Source organism: Apaloderma vittatum, unplaced genomic scaffold (genome assembly GCF_000703405.1).
Source record: "Apaloderma vittatum isolate BGI_N311 unplaced genomic scaffold, ASM70340v1 scaffold2704, whole genome shotgun sequence".
In the NCBI taxonomy this organism is placed as follows: Eukaryota; Metazoa; Chordata; class Aves; order Trogoniformes; family Trogonidae; genus Apaloderma; species Apaloderma vittatum.
The window spans coordinates 14,340-31,176 of record NW_009710732.1 but is presented as its reverse complement, the minus strand read 5'-3'; the positions used below and the strand labels follow the sequence as shown (position 1 = coordinate 31,176).

General features: G+C 46.2%; 1 protein-coding gene across 1 annotated transcript; it reads left to right on the top strand.

The window, feature by feature from the left end:
* The first annotated feature begins 2,092 nt into the window (after window positions 1-2,092).
* LRRTM4 (leucine rich repeat transmembrane neuronal 4) lies at window positions 2,093-14,831 on the top strand. The gene is made up of 3 exons (XM_009867359.1): window positions 2,093-3,617; window positions 8,779-8,811; window positions 14,646-14,831. Exons 1-3 carry the CDS (start codon window positions 2,100-2,102, stop codon window positions 14,829-14,831), a joined length of 1,737 nt encoding a protein of 578 aa, XP_009865661.1. The 5' UTR covers window positions 2,093-2,099.
* Window positions 14,832-16,837: the final 2,006 nt, after the last annotated feature.

Genomic DNA, 16,837 nt, shown 5'->3' with positions numbered 1-16,837 from the left:
GTAAGTGAACTTTTCCTGTTTGTTTGTTAGCACAGCTGCAGCTGGAGGGTATATTTTTCAGCTGAATTATTAGCTGGGCAGGAGGGGGAAACAGTCTAACCAGCAGCAGTGCATTCCTCTGCCAGGTGACTCACTGGACTTGCTATTGTATTTTTAGATCGTGCATCCCCCCCCAACACACACACACCTTTCTCCTGCGGTGGTTTTGTATGTAATTCATCTGTAAATGCAGGCATCCAGTTAAGGACTGTGGAGAGTACGTTCGCCGTCGGTACAACCCACCCACACACCTGCACACGTAGAGATAAGTACATGTCTGCAGGAGACACGCTCACACACCATTTCTTTGGGGTTTATATTCCTGTTCGCTGAGCCCGGAGCGGTATTATTCAGGCTGTCAGAAAGGGCTCTTAACACTTTGCGGTATGTGGGAAGCGAAGAGGAGGGGACGATTTTCTTGTATAGGTGGTTTTGAAAAGGCTTGTTTGGGCTTTGAAAGGAGACCCCTAATACTGCTGCTACATTTCCAGCAGTCATTTGCCAGTCTTGTTTTCTCATGTGTGACAGGTTTCTTTCTCTCCTTCCTTCCCCCCTCAACCCCCAAGTGTGCGAGAGCCAGAACATATTTCTAGCTGGCTGCTGCTGGCACATAGGCAGTAGCAAAAAATGAGGATTTAAATTAAAAATCCAACCATTAGAGTGAAAGGCAGAGACATAGTCAGGGGCACTCTAGGTTAGGAATTATTTTGCAGATTGCTCTTGGGTTTAATGTTGGATTAAATAACTGCAGCTCAGGGTTGGTTTTGCGTGTGTGACAAATAATAAAGTAATTATTTGTTGAGGAGATGCTAGCCCTTAAAATATTTCCTGTTGGAAGAATGCATTTTAATTCTCAGCAAGACTGCAACTCTGGACAGAGGCACCAGTCCTAAAATTATTCCAGGCTAAGGGAAGCCTGCCTATGTATGTTGGCTTTTCTGACAACCCCTCCACCGTCTTTCATAATTATTCAAAAAATGTGGAAAATGTGCGTGTCCTCACGTAACAGCATCGCTACTGTATGACAAATCTCACATCTCGGATGCAAAATCTTAAAATCAGTTGAGCTGTGGAGGAGAGAGGGGAGTTGAAATAGAAATATACCCCTTTAAACTTTCTGTGTTTTGCTGCTCCTAAGGCAAGATTTTTATGGAAGTGTCTGTGTGTGTGTTTTCATAGAGCATACATATATACAAAAAAATAAATGCATAGGTATTTACTGATGTGGAGGTAACTTAAAATTAATGTGTGTTAAGACTATGTTTCATTTTAAAGAAATAGGTCTTCTCCCATTATCTTGGTGTTGGGATCCCATACTGGCATTACATGGTATCCTTCTCTGTAAGACTGAATTTGTTTCTGTGCATCTCTTTATATATTTGAGGTACATAAAAATAATGAGTAAACCTGCTCTTAAAAACAAGTCACCCAGGGCAAAAAGTGGAGCCTTTCCTTGCTGTCTAATTTTACAATAAATACACATTTGAAAGATGGATTAAACTTGATGCTAAGCAGATTTCTCACTTTTTGCAGTAATTTTTGGAGGAATTGGACTTGCGGCTGCTTTTCTGAAGGAGCACATTTAGCAGCACGTAAATACCGGGAGCTCTGGCTCATTTCCTTTCCAGCACTGTGGAGCATTCAGCACAGTGACTTGACAAATATGTTTATTGTTAAAACCTCGGCATCTAGTGATAAGGAAATACCAGCTACATTGAGAGATGATGTACAGGAGAAAAGCGAAGAGAGAACAGGCTCTTGGTCCTTCTGAGGGATCATAAATCACACACAAGTAATTGAATAACAGGAGTAGCACTGGTGATGGTGCGGGTAGGAGAGATGGCAAGCCAGAAACTCAGAGGAACAGGCATTTACACACAAAAAAGGTGCAAGCCAGGAGGCAAACAGGTTGCCTTCAAACTCCCCCGCTTCACTAACGCTGCATTAGAAACCCCATTGACGTCAGTGAGCTGTCGGCGATTTGTTTTAATAGCTTTACAATGCCCGTTTGCTTTCTTTTTAATATTGCAGGTTTCCATTTAATTAAGCAGCTGAGAGGCATGAGCGTGGTGTTCGTGCTCCTTCCTATGGTGCTGGTGGTGGTGCTGGCGGGGGCTCAGCGAGCTTGCCCCAAGAACTGCAGATGTGACGGCAAGATTGTGTACTGCGAGTCGCACGCCTTCAGAGACATCCCTCAGAACATTTCTGGCGGGTCTCAAGGCTTATCGTTACGCTACAACAGCATTCAGAAGCTTAAATCAAATCAGTTTGCGGGCCTGAATCAGCTCATATGGCTTTATCTTGACCATAATTACATCAGCTCCGTGGATGAGGATGCGTTTCAGGGGATCCGCAGGCTGAAGGAATTAATTCTAAGCTCCAACAAAATTACCCATCTGCACAACAAAACGTTTCACCCGGTCCCCAACCTCCGCAATCTGGACCTCTCGTACAACAAGTTGCAGGTGTTGCAGTCGGAGCAGTTCAAGGGCCTGCGCAAACTCCTGATCTTGCATTTGCGCTCGAACTCGCTGAAAACCGTGCCGATCCGAATTTTCCAAGACTGCCGAAACCTCGACTTTCTGGATTTGGGCTACAACCGGCTGCGGAGCTTATCCCGTAATGCTTTCGCTGGCCTTTTGAAGTTGACAGAGCTCCACTTGGAGCACAACCAGTTTTCTAAGATCAATTTTGCCCATTTTCCACGCCTCTTCAACCTTCGCTCGATTTATTTGCAGTGGAATAGGATCCGGTCTATTAGCCAAGGGTTGACGTGGACTTGGAGTTCCTTGCACAACTTGGATTTATCAGGAAACAACATTACAGGGATAGAGCCTGGGACCTTCCAGTGCCTCCCCAACCTGCAAAAGCTGAACCTGGATTCCAACAAACTCACCAACATCTCTCAGGAGACCATCAACACGTGGATCTCGCTCATCTCCATCACTCTGTCCGGAAATATGTGGGAATGTACTCGAAGCATCTGCCCTCTGTTTACTTGGCTTAAGAATTTCAAGGGAAATAAAGAAAGCACGATGATATGTGCAGGCCCTAAGCATATCCAGGGCGAAAAAGTGAGCGATGCTGTGGAAACGTATAATATCTGCGCCGAAATCCAAGTGGTGGTTACCGAAAGATCGTACCAGGCACCCAAAACCCCCCAGAGACCTGTCTTCATCCCCAAACCCACCGTTTCCAAACTCGAAAGCAATCAGCCGACGTCTGTTATGCCGAGCCCTTCCGCCGATGTCCCGACGCCTGGCGTGGAACTGGAGTACGAGCACGTTTCCTTTCACAAAATAATCGCTGGGAGCGTGGCCCTCTTTCTTTCCGTGGCCATGATTTTGTTGGTTATCTACGTGTCGTGGAAGCGCTACCCAGCCAGCATGAAGCAGCTCCAGCAGCACTCGCTCATGAAGAGGCGCAGGAAAAAGGCCCGAGAGTCGGAAAGGCAAATGAACTCCCCTTTACAGGAGTATTACGTGGACTACAAGCCAACAAACTCTGAGACCATGGATGTATCGGTCAATGGATCTGGGCCCTGCACGTATACCATCTCTGGCTCCAGGGAATGTGAGGTATGAACCCTGATCCTCCTAAAACCATTTCAGCTGCTGGGAAGGAGAGGTAAATGTTTGAAGCTCTTGAGGTGTCTCTAAACGCTGGAAACATTAATGAGTTGATGTTTTTTTTGCTTTCGGGGTTGGCTCGGGATGAAGGGTTATCTCCTTAAATAACAGGCAGGGAAGTGATGGTGGTTGTTTTGAATATGTCGAGGTGAGCAGCTGTCATAAAGGCATCTGCAGTGTGATTCTCCTCCTGTTGGCACCCGTTTTATTAGCAGTGGTTATAAGAGGGTCCCATTTTTAATGCTCTGGCAGAAACAGGGGTGTTTGAGAAGCTTTTCTGGTTTAAAAATACATACGGAAACCTCTTTGCTCCAGACACACGTTAAATCTGGAGAGGTTTATGGCCTGTTTAAAGACAGGACCAAAGATTTTCTGCATTTTCTATCTGTTTCAGGAGTAAACCAGGGAACAAGAGGGCTGCAGCACAGCCTGAGTTAGGCACTTGTTTTCCTGCAGGCGCAGGAACACCCAGGCTGCCTTGCTGGCTCGTTGAACCTGAGCCCTGTGCAAGCCCCAAGTCAAACAGGACGTTTGCAGGAATTTGGGTTGGGAAGGATTGATTCTTGGGCTTTAATTTCAATTTAGTGATCTGTCAAGGTTTGGCTTTAGAGACAGCTCCACTGGAGTGAATAGTTTGACCTGCTTAAGGCCGTGTTACAATTTTGATTCAGCAAACACGGGAAATACAGATATGAAAAACTCTTAGTGCTTGTTTTGTCTGTTGTGCAGCTTTGGCAAGAAAATACCTTTTTTTTTTTTTTTTCCAACGCTCTAATGTCAATGACTCCATTTAATGTGTATGTAAGAAATGCTTTTACTTCTGAATGCCACTGGTTATTTATACTGGCTAGGGAGGATTTGCATAGTTCCATTTCAGAACTAAATCCTGTTCCTAAATCCTGCACGTGACGTGGTATTAGAGCACCGTGGTTGATTTTTGCTTCCTTGCCTCTGGGTGTCCTACCTGAGAGTGCTGGATGTGCTGTGGAAATGTAGTCACGTCCGTGTCTGCCCCTTGGGTTGGTTGTCGTAGATTTTGACCAATGTCTTTGACAGCCAGGCAGTATGAAAGGTGAGTTAAAGATGAGCGTGATGCAGTTCCAGGATCCTGATTTATTTAAAAGTGGTTATTTTTGCTTTCTGGCAATAGAGCGTCTTCGAGATGTTTCACATGTGGCACCTGAAATCCCTAGCTGATTTTGGGCTACAGAGCTAAGGGGAAGGAAAAAAAAGGGTCTATTTCAGGGCTACTTCCTCTGGAGCAGTGTTGTGTTCAAAAAGAAAACCACCTGCCATACCTGTGTCATTTCTACCAGTATCGTGAATCAAGGTGTGCGGGTTGTTTGGTTTTTTTCCTGTTAGCAGCACAAGTAGAAAGTAAGTGAGGCTAACAGAGTTACTTTGCATTTTCACTGGCTGTCGCAGGGAGCAGTAATTTGACCTGAAAGGCTGTCTTCTCCTCATGCTCAAGTTTAACACCGCTGAAGTTTAATTAGCTGGAATAAAATGCTGTTCAATTTGCACCACGATGATACAGAAGACAGCTGAATCTGCATGCCAGAAGGGACAGTCCATGTAGAGAAACTGTAATCTGCAGCAGAATTTGGATCGTGAAGACAGGGAATACGTGATGTTGTTTGGGAGACTGAAATTCGGCCGATTCGGAGCGTGGCTGACAAGTAAAAAGTTGATGAGTCCTACCAGGTCTAGTAACAGAAGGTCAGTGTGGCGTGATTTCTTCCCGTTGACGTCCTCACGATTGTCACACACAGCACTAAACACCAGAGGACCCCAGCTCTCTGGTTTCCAGGTGCTGTCACAGGACCAGAACAATTTTGTTCCTCCTCTCCTCCGCTCAGGTTGCACAGCTCTGCAGGACTCGGGCTGTTGCTGGTGTTGTCTGTGGTGTTTTGGGTTACGTGCAGACCAGTGAGGCTGTGCAGGGCAGGACAGCGCTGGCCCAGGCTGTGGCTGGTAGCAAGTGCGCTCTGTGTTCACTTGAGGCTTTAGTGTGCGTTGGCTGTGAGTACAGAAGCCTCAGGAGACAGAAAGCAGCAGATCTTTGAAGGCACATGTAGCAACCATAAGCCCCCACTGAAATACTATCTTCGGCTTGGATTTAACATTCTTCGTCTCCATAGCTACAAGGTTCCACTTGTAAAAGGATAGATATGCACTGTACAGAACTTAAAAATGGTGAGAAAAAAAGAATTCTTGTAGCGTCTTCAGCGGTGGAAAGGTTTCGGGGACATGAAAGAGAACGGAACATCTCGTTATTTGCTAATTTACCCAGATATACGTACTTGTGGGAAAACTATGGGTTTGTCCAAGCGAGACAAGCTGCTGAGGTGTCCAAAAATGATCTTTCCAGAGAGAAACAGTGGCTTAGCTCCGTTCTGACCTGGGAAGGTTACGCCTGAGCGTGCGCTGGTGCTGGTAGTTGGGTGGTGGCGGCTGGTTTTGGAGCGTGACCTGCGGCCGTGTGAGCGTGCCCGTTGTGTTCCCAGTGGCGAGTTTGGTTTCAGAAGCGTTCACCTCCGCTCGTCCACAAACCGCTTGTCTTCCATGGCAGGACCAGCCTTGAACTGACACGCTTGGGTATTTATGCAGGTTCTTTTTCTCACAGCAGCTGCGCACGTGGGCGGGAGGGCTGGTGGTGGCTGTTGGCAGCTCGGTGAGGTTTCCAGCGTGCACCAAAGCACCGCAAGCTTACGAGAGCTGCCCTGCCTTGGGGAGTTGCAGGTACGGTTTGTAGGGCTGCGTTTTCAAGTCAGCGCTTTATGAATTGTTTCTTGCACTACAGAGAGAGCGTCAAAGTCAGGAATGCTGTAAATGGGAGCAACTCTCTTGGCATCGGTGGGATTATAATCACTGACACCTGGCCTGTGATATTCTGTTTAGTCTGTTGCAAGGGTTTCTAAAATAACTGGATGCTTATGATTTTGGCTCTCGCCATCCAGCTAGCAGACTGCTGCTATCTCATTTTCGGATTTGCTTTGCTTTGTGCCCGTGCATCTTATTCCCCCTCTCTTTTGCGTTCATTTGTACATTTGCTGAAGATCTGGGAGCCATAAAAAGCAATTTCATAAACCAAGCTGTAATGTTATGCATTTCGTACCTAACACACGCAATCTATCTGTATATGAGCACTGTGAAGGTGTAAGGGGAGAAGGAACATTGCTGCAAAAAATGTTTCCTCCTTTGTGCTGGGAGGTTGTTTGTCCCCGGTTTCTCAGGCTGGCAGCTACAAAACAAGCGACCAAACAAGTGAACAGCATCTCTGTGTTAGCCGAGCACGGCTGATGCGAAGCCCTTTGGGAGACGACTGACACGGGCCCTGTGAGGTTACGTTTTACACTCTCGCTCCTCAACGTGTAGCCCTGCCCCAGCGCCTGACAAACCAGCCCACCTGTTCGCAGGCGAGCACGACTCCGCCGTGATGCTCCCGTGCTTTCCCTTGGAGGGAAAACCAGGGCAGTTGTCACTTGTACTCACACATGCTGAGGTCAGTCACTCAGAATTCTGTTCCCTTTGAGTTCTGCTTCCTCCCCTCTTGCCAGTGGGCAGAGCTAGATCGGTAAAGGAACGCGACATACGCAGACTCGGTGAGCTGCTGTTCACCTCCCCTTCTTGAGCCTAATTTACAAGGAATATGTTGCTATGCCACTGTTGGGTTTTTTATTAAAGACCATTACCGTGATGTTTTGAACAAGGTGCAAAAAGGAAAAGACAAAATAACCTCCACGGCCCAGGTACTGTTTAGTCTGAGGTTCTGGTTCTGTAAAGGCATTAGTGGTTCTGTAACTTGACTTTGGAAGGGCTACCCAGGGGATAAGTGTGCCCCGTGAGAGAAATCGATGATTTGGCAGATTTTTTTAGGGGAGTTTTTATTTTTTTTTTTGTTTGTTTATTTTGTTTGTTTGTTTGTTTGTTTTTAAGACAAGTGATCTTATCTTTCTGGTGACTCTGTTTTGCAACACGGTAGGATGGACATTGTCAAATTGGCTTTTCCGTATCCTTCTGTGCTACAGCTCCTTCTCTGTCTCTTTTTTCTCCACCTCTCCATGATTATACATGGACCTTAAATTCTTGCTTGAGTCATAAACTGACGGGTGAATCAGTCTGATGAAACTGTCCTAAGCTCAGTGTCTTGGGAGGGTAAGGCCAAGCCGATGGCACTTTTCCTTAGCGCGGTGTATCTGGAAGAAATATGTCAGGAGTGGCTCAGAAGTGAAGTCTTTTAGGCAGAAGACCAGCTTTGAGAAGGTGAATTTTAGAAATGCTGTTGGGATTAGGACCAAAGGAAGAAATTTGTGTCTGTTGCCATTCAGAGCCTTCGTTAGCGTTGCTCTTGGTCAGTGCACGGATGATGTCGGCAGAGAGAGTTGTGCTCCAGCAGCACTAGGATGTAGCAATAAATGCACAGGGGCAAGTTTTCCTGGGCTCAGCACTTGTCGAGCGTGAGATTTCCCAAAGATATTACCCAAATGACTGGCTGTGTTTCCGGCAGAGCTCAGCCAGCTGCGCATCAGCAGCAATTGAGAGACTGGTTGTAAATCTGAAAAGGGAGCTGCGGAAGGATGCTGAGCTCTTCTGAAAGTCTTACTCAGTCCTTAGTCAGGTGCCTGGGTGGGAGATGAACTGGGCTGAAACGTGCTCCTGCGATCCAGGTGCTGCTGACACCTTGCAGGCAATTTGCTCTGAGCTAGCACAGACTAAGGGAGAAGCTGAACCCGTGTCTCCTGGATTTCTACTTGGGCTTGGAACTTTCCTACCCATAGTTCAGGCAGGTCTCACCCAGAGGTTGAAGTTAATTGATCAAACCCTGGTGCTGCACTCAGGGTTCATAATCTTAAGTGTAACATCCAGCCAGAAGGGGAACTGCTGGACCATCCTGCTCCCTGCCTTCTCATCACCTCTTTTTCTACCTCCTCTGATTTTGCTGCTTTCTAGAAACTTCATGGTTTGAGTTACGCACGGTGAGAGCTTCTCAAATGGAGAGGTTGCTGCATTGTAAAAGCTTTGTACACAAAAAGAAAACACTCGTATTTCTATTCTAATCCTAGCACTGGCTCTGTGAAGGTTTCCTGCATGGCTGGAATTGTGACAGATGCAGATTGCCCTCTCCATCTCTCTTTTCCTTTCTCTCACCCCTTCTTCTGCCTTTGCTCAAACTCTGTGATGTGCTGCCAGTATTTTAAGGAGAAGAAAAAAAAAATCAATTTTAGTCCATTATGTAGCTCATGCCAGCAGGGAGAATGCTAACAGAAAAAGCGAAGAAATCCGTTGAATCTCTCCATTTGTGTGGGGGTTTTTAACAAAAAATAAAAAATATAACCGCGCACAAACAGTCTTATTACTAAGGATCCCACTGCTGAAAACGTTCCTCAGCCTCTCCTCCAGAATAATAGAGTTGACCTGGTTTTTGATGTTAAGACCGATACGCAGCCGTCACCGCTGTTGGAGCACGGAGCTCTCGGAGCCCGACTGGGTGCTGGAAATAACCCGAGCCGTGCCCCTGCTGCTTTACTCTGCCTCTTGACGACGATGCTCCTGGCCACGTACTCCTTGAGTAGACAGTTTGCCCCTGGTGGAAGAGGCCTCCACGTCCCAGTGAGGACCAAGAGCTCTGTGCAGGTGTGATGCCGCCGGCGCGATGCTCGCCCTGTTACGTTCAGGAGGTTTTCCCGCTTTTCCAGCGGGAGCTGCTTGGCAGACGGGAGCGCGCAGCCCGCGGTCCTGCTATCTGTGCTGTAAAGATTTGGACACGAGAAATTCCTGCGTGATTTGTGTTTATGGCACCGCTAACGTGCTGGTATTCGGTCATTTCAAGCCAGGTATTTTAGGAGTGAACACAGATGGGCTGCGGCAGTAAACAGTTTTGACACTAATCAGCTTTTATCACATCTGCCTGTTGTGCAGCCAAATAAGCTTAGATTGCTTGTAGATCTCTCCATCTACACAAAAAGAGGGCTGGATCGATTCAGAGGGATTTCCTGGGAGTTGTCTTCTCTGTTCCCAGGTGTGAAATTCCAGCTTTGTTAGAAGCCAAGAGCAGGCAGCCAAGGGATGGTATGAGAGGGTGTTACTTTATTGGCTTCTTGGCCTGATGGATTTGTTTTGCCTTTGCCTTTTTGAGTCACTAGGAAATAGGAAGCTCTTCCTGGCAGCTGGATGGCTTGGACTGGTGTCGGGGGCACTTGAATGGGAATTGTTCCACCTGCAGGGATGGGCAAGGGGACAAGGGCCAGAAAATGCCGCTCATCTGTAATCTCTCACCATCTGGGGTGTGTTAGACCTGCAGCAAAATCTCCTCCTTTATTTCTTAGTGCAAGTACGGATTGATACACACAAGCCATTTTTAATTTTTCATGTGGTTCTTTAGCAATATTTAAATGTGATTGGCAACAACGGGAGAAGTTCATGGATGCTCACAAACCAGAGAGTCTTTCCTAAGAGCTTGGTGGTCCGAGGCTGTGAGTCTGGCAGGGGGCAAGTTCCTACAGAAAATTACGAGGAGGCTGGAGCTTCCCTTTGTCATTTATTATCCTTTGTGTGACAGGAAAGCAAGGGCTTTTTTGCACAGTACTTTTTATCTGAAGGTCTCAAAACTCATCCAGTAAGTAGCATTATCCTAACTTTGCCTTTCCCGTCCCATGGATGGTGGGGTGATGCAACGCCTCTTTGCCGTGAAGGTTCCTTGGAGACATGAAGGGTGATGTACTTGCAGGATACAAGGAATTGACCAGTGGGTGCTGCAATCCAAGTTTTAAGAAACCTTTGACCTTGAGTTGTTTGTTGGATGATCCCGCCTCTCGGTCAGTGAAAAGCCACCTCATGTCCTGCGACTGCGCCGTGCACGTGTTAAAACTGACTCCAGGGCATCAGGCCAAGGAAGGACCTCTTGAGTGCTGAGTAAAAGCTTCCAATTCTCCATGGGAAGGTCAGTCTCCCCCCTCAGTGCCTTGCTTACACCCTAACTTACCTTTTTTCCAGACTTCTCCAATGCATAGAGTGTCTTTGATGAATAGACTTGCGTTGTGTGGTTTTGCTCGTTTTTAAACTCAGTTCTCATTAAAAATCAGCTTCTCCTTCTGTGCGATGGCCTCTGAAACCCCAGATGATTCTTCACTGCTCTCATCTTTCACTAACACATCCATTTGGATTATCTTTGTGCCTTGATGGATGCTTTAAAAGGAACCAACAAGGCCATCAAATTCCTGCCCTGGTTCAACTAGCATTTGTTAATGTTCTAAATCATCCTGGGCCTGAAATGTGCTACTTCTTAAATTTAGAAGGATGTGATTGCCTGAAACCTCTCCATGTGTTAATTAAATCATCATAATTGTGGTTTCTTGAGACTGACAGGTTATAAATAGTTTTTCTTTCCCCCCTCCTGCAGTAATTTGGCATGAATGGCAGGCAAAATAGCTATTGTTTAAACTGTAAGTCTGACACCACCCTTCCCATTCAGACTCCATTTATCTCTATTATTTGATTGTCCTGAAATAATCAACAGTGCCATTCTTAAAGGCTGGTTAATTACCGTGCGCTTCTCACATGATGGGAAGATGAGAGGAATAAGTTTTGGGGTCATCATTATCCATTCAATTTAACAGAGTGTGTATTCAGGAGCGCTGAGGGGGCTGAGCGTCTGGGTGGACACACACACGTCACGACACGCAGAACAAGTCCTAAGACTAACACTAGTAATAATGTTATTTCCGTCCATAGCGGCCAGTCTCATCCAAGATCTGGTGGAAAGGGAAGCCTCGGTGTTGGTAACATGGTTTTCCTCTGTCGCCCCCGCGAGGCAGCCTTTGCTCTGCTGGGAAAGAATGGGACAAGCACTGACGTTGACCAGGATTTGTACAAAGCTTTCTACTCAACTTTTGATCTTGCCTAGCTTCCGAGCAGCTCTGCCCCACGTGTGTGAGAATGAGGTAGGAATGATGTTAGTGAGAGCATCCTCGGGCTTGAACTACGCGTAATCCCGTTAGGCAATAGCCATCGCTCCCCTTTAAGGGAGATCTGCGCGCTGTTTGCAGCTCTAATTTGTGGAAGAACCTAAGGCTGGGTAGATCTTAGTCTGCTACTCTGGATCCTCCTTACTCTTCCCATTCTAGAAAGAAACCACACCACTTACTTGAACTCCTGAGTACAGAGATCTGTCCTGCTGACTGACAAAATTTAAATAAGAGTCAAGAATATATAGGAGAGAGCTTCTAGACAGACGCCTCCACCTTTCTTTCCAAGACTGGAGGATGTTCTTCCTCCCTGTGTACTTGGAAAGCGAGGTGATCCACCTGGCTAAAGGCCCCAAGGTTCTTCATTTATGGTGTGAGCTGGGAGAGATTTTTTCATCCCAAACTGTCATGAGAAGGGAAACGAGGTCATGTTGACTTTTCATTAGAGTTTGAGTGTTGAAACCAATCCTTGAAGCTCTGAAAAATGCCTCCTGTCTCGTCGTCTTTGCCCTCCCATCTCCTTACTCCGCGGCTCCGCTGGGGAGGATTGCCTTTGGCTCTTCCTGCCTGGTGGCTTCGAGAATAAGGTTGGGGCTTTGGCTACTGGGGCATGAAAGAAAGAAGGGTTGTCTGGAGCCTTAGGGGACTCCTACCGAGTCTGTTTTGTTCCTGGCATGAAAGCGGGTCTGAAGTGGTCTGCTTTGTCGTGGTGTGGCTTTAGCACATGCCTGTTTAGTTCTGTTAAAATGTCTGTACTATATTCAGATACAACAGAGAGTTACTTACAGCTACTCAGGTGCTCCTTGTCCCAGTAGTTTTCTGCAGCGCAGCGGAATTGCATTATTTTAATGTAAATTTCTGATCCATTTTCTTTCCCCAGCATTATCATTTTCTTTCCCAGAGCCTTTAAATCATACGTTAGGCTTCTGGCTTAAAAAGCCACATCAATGTCACACACAAAATTGAAACGGGGAAACGAAGGCGGTTTGTGTGTTTTTGCAGTCGGAACACAAATTGTGCAGATCAAAAAAGGAAGCAAGCCACTGGCGATTTTGAATTATTAGAGATTTTTATTTGAAAACAAAATCTATGGGCATTTTCTTTGCTGCTTTTGTTGAATATATTAAGATTCCCAATGTGCACAAAGCTTCGCCAACCTGAGGAATTGATTAACCTTCTTCTATTTATGATTAGCTCCCAAACATTTATTTTATTAGCTTTTGAGAACAAGGTCCAGCCTGCTTAGTTCTTCTGTGATAGCCAAGGGACTGGAATTGATGTTGCCTCTGTTGGTTGTGATTTTGATTCTCTGCTGGGTGAGCAGGTGAGACAGGGTCTGGATTAGCCAGATTTCAAACTTAGTACAGCAATTAATTAGTCACTGTGTGTGCGTTTTGTAAGAGGTTTAAAAAGTACTAGTTAATCATTGATGAATTTTTAAACAGGATAAGCACATAAATAAGAGGTCACATGTGATTTCTGATGATTTCTTAGAGTGCATATTAATTATTTATTAATTCTTGATAAGCTATTTACAAATACATGCAAGATCCGACGCAGGCTCAGATGAGCTGTAGTCATAAAGCAAATAAAGAACCTCAGAAAAGTAACGGCGCTTCACAGGAACGGCAGTTCACTGATTCAGGGAAACTGGGTTGAAACATTCAGTGAACAAAACGTAATTTATAATTGTTCATATTTGATCCCGAGATTAAACGTAAAGACTCTGGGGCCTGTTCCCAGGTTGGGAGACGGCGTTTTGAAAAGTCAGCTCAGGTCTAGAGGTCTCATTTTGGACATTCTTCATCACCCAGGACTTCCCAGACACAGGAGTTGTGTGGTTTGAAAGGCTGTAGGTGTAGTCGAAAGGCTCTCTTTGTCCATGGTGTTTCCTTCGGTGACAGAAATGATTCAAGTGAAGGAGTTATTCCCCACAATCATAGAATCATCGAATGTCTTGGATTGGAAGGGACCTTAGGGATCATCTGATCCAACCTCGCTGATCCCCTCAACCAGCCCAGGTTGCTCAAGGGCTCCAACATCCCCAGGCACCACAGCCTCTCTGGGCAATCTATTCCGGGGTCTTGCCACCTTCGCCCTGAAGAATTTCTTCCTAAGATCCAATCTAAACCTGTTCTCCTTCAGTTTAAACGCATTTCCCCTTGTGCTGTCGCTGGACACTGCCCCCCTGTGAGTAGCTGTGGGGGGCTGTGCATAGGGTCCTTCCAGGCAGCGTGCACAATGGGTTCTTTGAATTCCAGAGTTCTTACAGAGCTTTCAAAAACCAGGAAAAGCAAAAACCAATTCACCTTTTCTCTCTGCTTATGTTTACTGAATCGGTATTTATACGTTGTGATCTCACTGCAGGCCGGGGTTTATGGCCAGACCTCCCTGTGCATCAGGCTGTGGCTTTGGTTCCCAGCACTGCAATGTTCTTTTGCACTTAAATATTTTCCCTTTCTCCTTGTGTTGATTGCTAATTATGTGGGTGCAACGTTTGCTTTGTTGCCGTTTAGAAGCGTTTGCTTGGGACTATTTCATCGTCACCTTTGAATCAGACAGCGGCGTGAATATCAAACAGAGCGGGAGGAGCTGTGCTTGCCACCTGTCTCCCTCCCAGTGAGTCAGTGCTGATCTCCTTGTATTTTGATTTCAGCTTCTTCATTTATTTGATGTTTTATCATCCGAAGCATTTCTTTCCTCTTTTCCCCTCCTTTCTGTTTGGCATGTCTCTCTACCTCCCTTTGAGCCTCAGCTGATTCCTTCAAGGAAGGTCCTTGAACTCACCAGATTTCTTTAGAGTAAGGATCCTTAGCAAAGGCTGCTGCTGCTCTGCTGCTGCCCCTTTTTTTTCCTTTTTAGAGGTGGTTTGAAGTGATGTTTCCCTTCTCGTTTTTTAAAAGCTATTTTAAATTTTCCAGGAAAAAAACTCACTTTATCCATGACAAGTTTGATCACATTTTTCCTCCATTCATAGCGATAATTTGTGGTTTGACCCGCTCTGTTCCAGATGCCGTACACTCTCTCTGCTCCAGTGCCCGACTCTCCAAACAGCCTGGAAAAATACCTGCAAATTGTAATCAAATTGGCCCTCAATTCTGTCAAGTGCAGGTCTGTGCGGGCAAGTGGAGACAAAGCTGAGCTCACTCCGTGTGCTCCAGGCTCTCGAGGAGCGGGGCCGCTCTGGAACCATTAAAAATATCCCTGTGTTAGTGTGACCTTGTCCCCGAGCTGGGGAACAGCGTGCTCCAACCCTCCCCGCATCACTGCGCTCACTGCTATTTTCTCCCTCCTTTCACCCTTAAAGTTCCTGCTCGCTTCTACACCAAATTGAACAAATCTCTTTTTCCTTAACACTTAATAAAAACGTTTAAATCTGATCTAAAAAGTGATGTTTACACGGATTCTAAGTCATTAACACGAACGTTCCCTTGAGCACATCTAATAAGAAGTTGAGTCTGGTTTTAGAGGGCTTGGAGACTCACTTCAAACATTGGAGCTTCCAGAACTTGGGCCCTAAGTTTGTGCAATGGGCTGTTGCTGGTCCTTGGAGGTTCTGGGCTTGCAAGGCAGAGCACGGTGCTAGTGCTCTGATCCTCCACTACCTCTTTACTCCAGTCTTACTATTGGTTTTATTATTGTTGCGGTGTGTAGCACGAGGCACTGAGCAAAGGGTGGGTTTTTCCTGTCTGTAAAATTCATTCTGTTTATTCTTCTTATTATTTTTTGTAAAATGCTAAACTCAATTGCAGATAGAATATGCCGTCTGGTTCCCGTCGCAGCCCCTGTATGTTCCATGCGTGGGGGGAAATTGCTTATTGATTTAGCCGGGTGTGAACAAGCGCTACTAGGAAACCACAAAAGTCTTCGGAGCAGTAATAGATACTATCAGAAGTGACATGCTGCGCTTGGTTCTTGGCTGGAGGGCATCAGAACGAAGAATTTTTTAAAAGATCAGTTATTTCTATATGGATGACTGCACTATTAAAGCTTTCATGAAAAATTTTGTGGGGAAGGAAAGGCAAAATACACTGAAAGACGATGGGGTGCGTGTGTTTTATTGACCTTAGTGCACCTCACGTGCCAGCCCTAAGCCCGGCTCCTGCAAAGTCTTCGCGTTCCGTCGGCTGAATTGGCCGGAGAGCCTCGGTGCTGGCTGCGGGCTGTGCCGAGAGCCTCTGCGGACATGGATTGCACCGTTATTCACCTGAGCTGGATGTTATTTTTTTACCCATTTGACAGATGAACCCACTGCAACAAGGCGGTGCAGGGCAGCCTCCCCAGTGGCATATCCCTGCGGGGGTCAAACCTCGCCGCTTCCCAGTGGGAAGTCCAAGCATTGCGATACTTCGGGGCAGCAAAATTGGAATTTGAGGAGACTGATCTGTTGTGAGACCGTTTCAGGCAGAGAATGAGCGAGAAGGTAGAGTCTGTAAAAATGGCGAGCTGACAGGAAGCCTCGGGCTTTGCGGCGTGGAATTCCTCAGAAATTCACAGCTGTGACCGTGACGTCCTGAAGGAATCTTTTCTTTGCCCTTCTGTACTTGGAGCTTGTTTCTGCATTTGTGCTGCGACTCTGCTCATCTCACAGATGTCTGTGTGCGCTGTATTCTCCCAACGCTCGTATTTTTGAAACTGTCATCCTGAAGTAATAAGCCTGTCTCTTTGTTGCTGCTGCAACTAAGCGGGAAGTAGTACTCGCTTACAAACAATAGCAGCGTTTTGTCACCGTTTCCAAATGGTACATATTTAGCCTTCCTTGACTGCGAATCGTTATTAATAGAATTGCTAGGATATCGATATATTTTTCTACATGTAACAAAAGTTCGCAGATAAAAATGCCAAGTGAAGCTCGGAAACGTCGTTTGATGGGATGCCCGGAGGTGCAGCCGTTGGTTTTGGTGAGGAGGAGTTGCTCCGCACGCCCCTAACAGGGAAGTCGTGCAGCCTTCGCCTCCGTTTTCAGAAGAGCAGAGATTCTCCCAGCCTCACTCCCTCTTTTTTCACTTGTTCATCCTTTCGTTTCGTGTTGTCTGCCTTTTGCTTTGAGAATTGCCTTCACCCTTCTCACGGCTAATGTCCTGATTGTGTGTGAAGGCGGGTGCTTCTGGCTTAAGTGTCCTGAAATATTTTGGGAAGGCCCATGGAAGAGCCCAACTTCCAGGTTCTCTGGGTTTTTCCGGTTCAGTTTAGGCAGCAGGC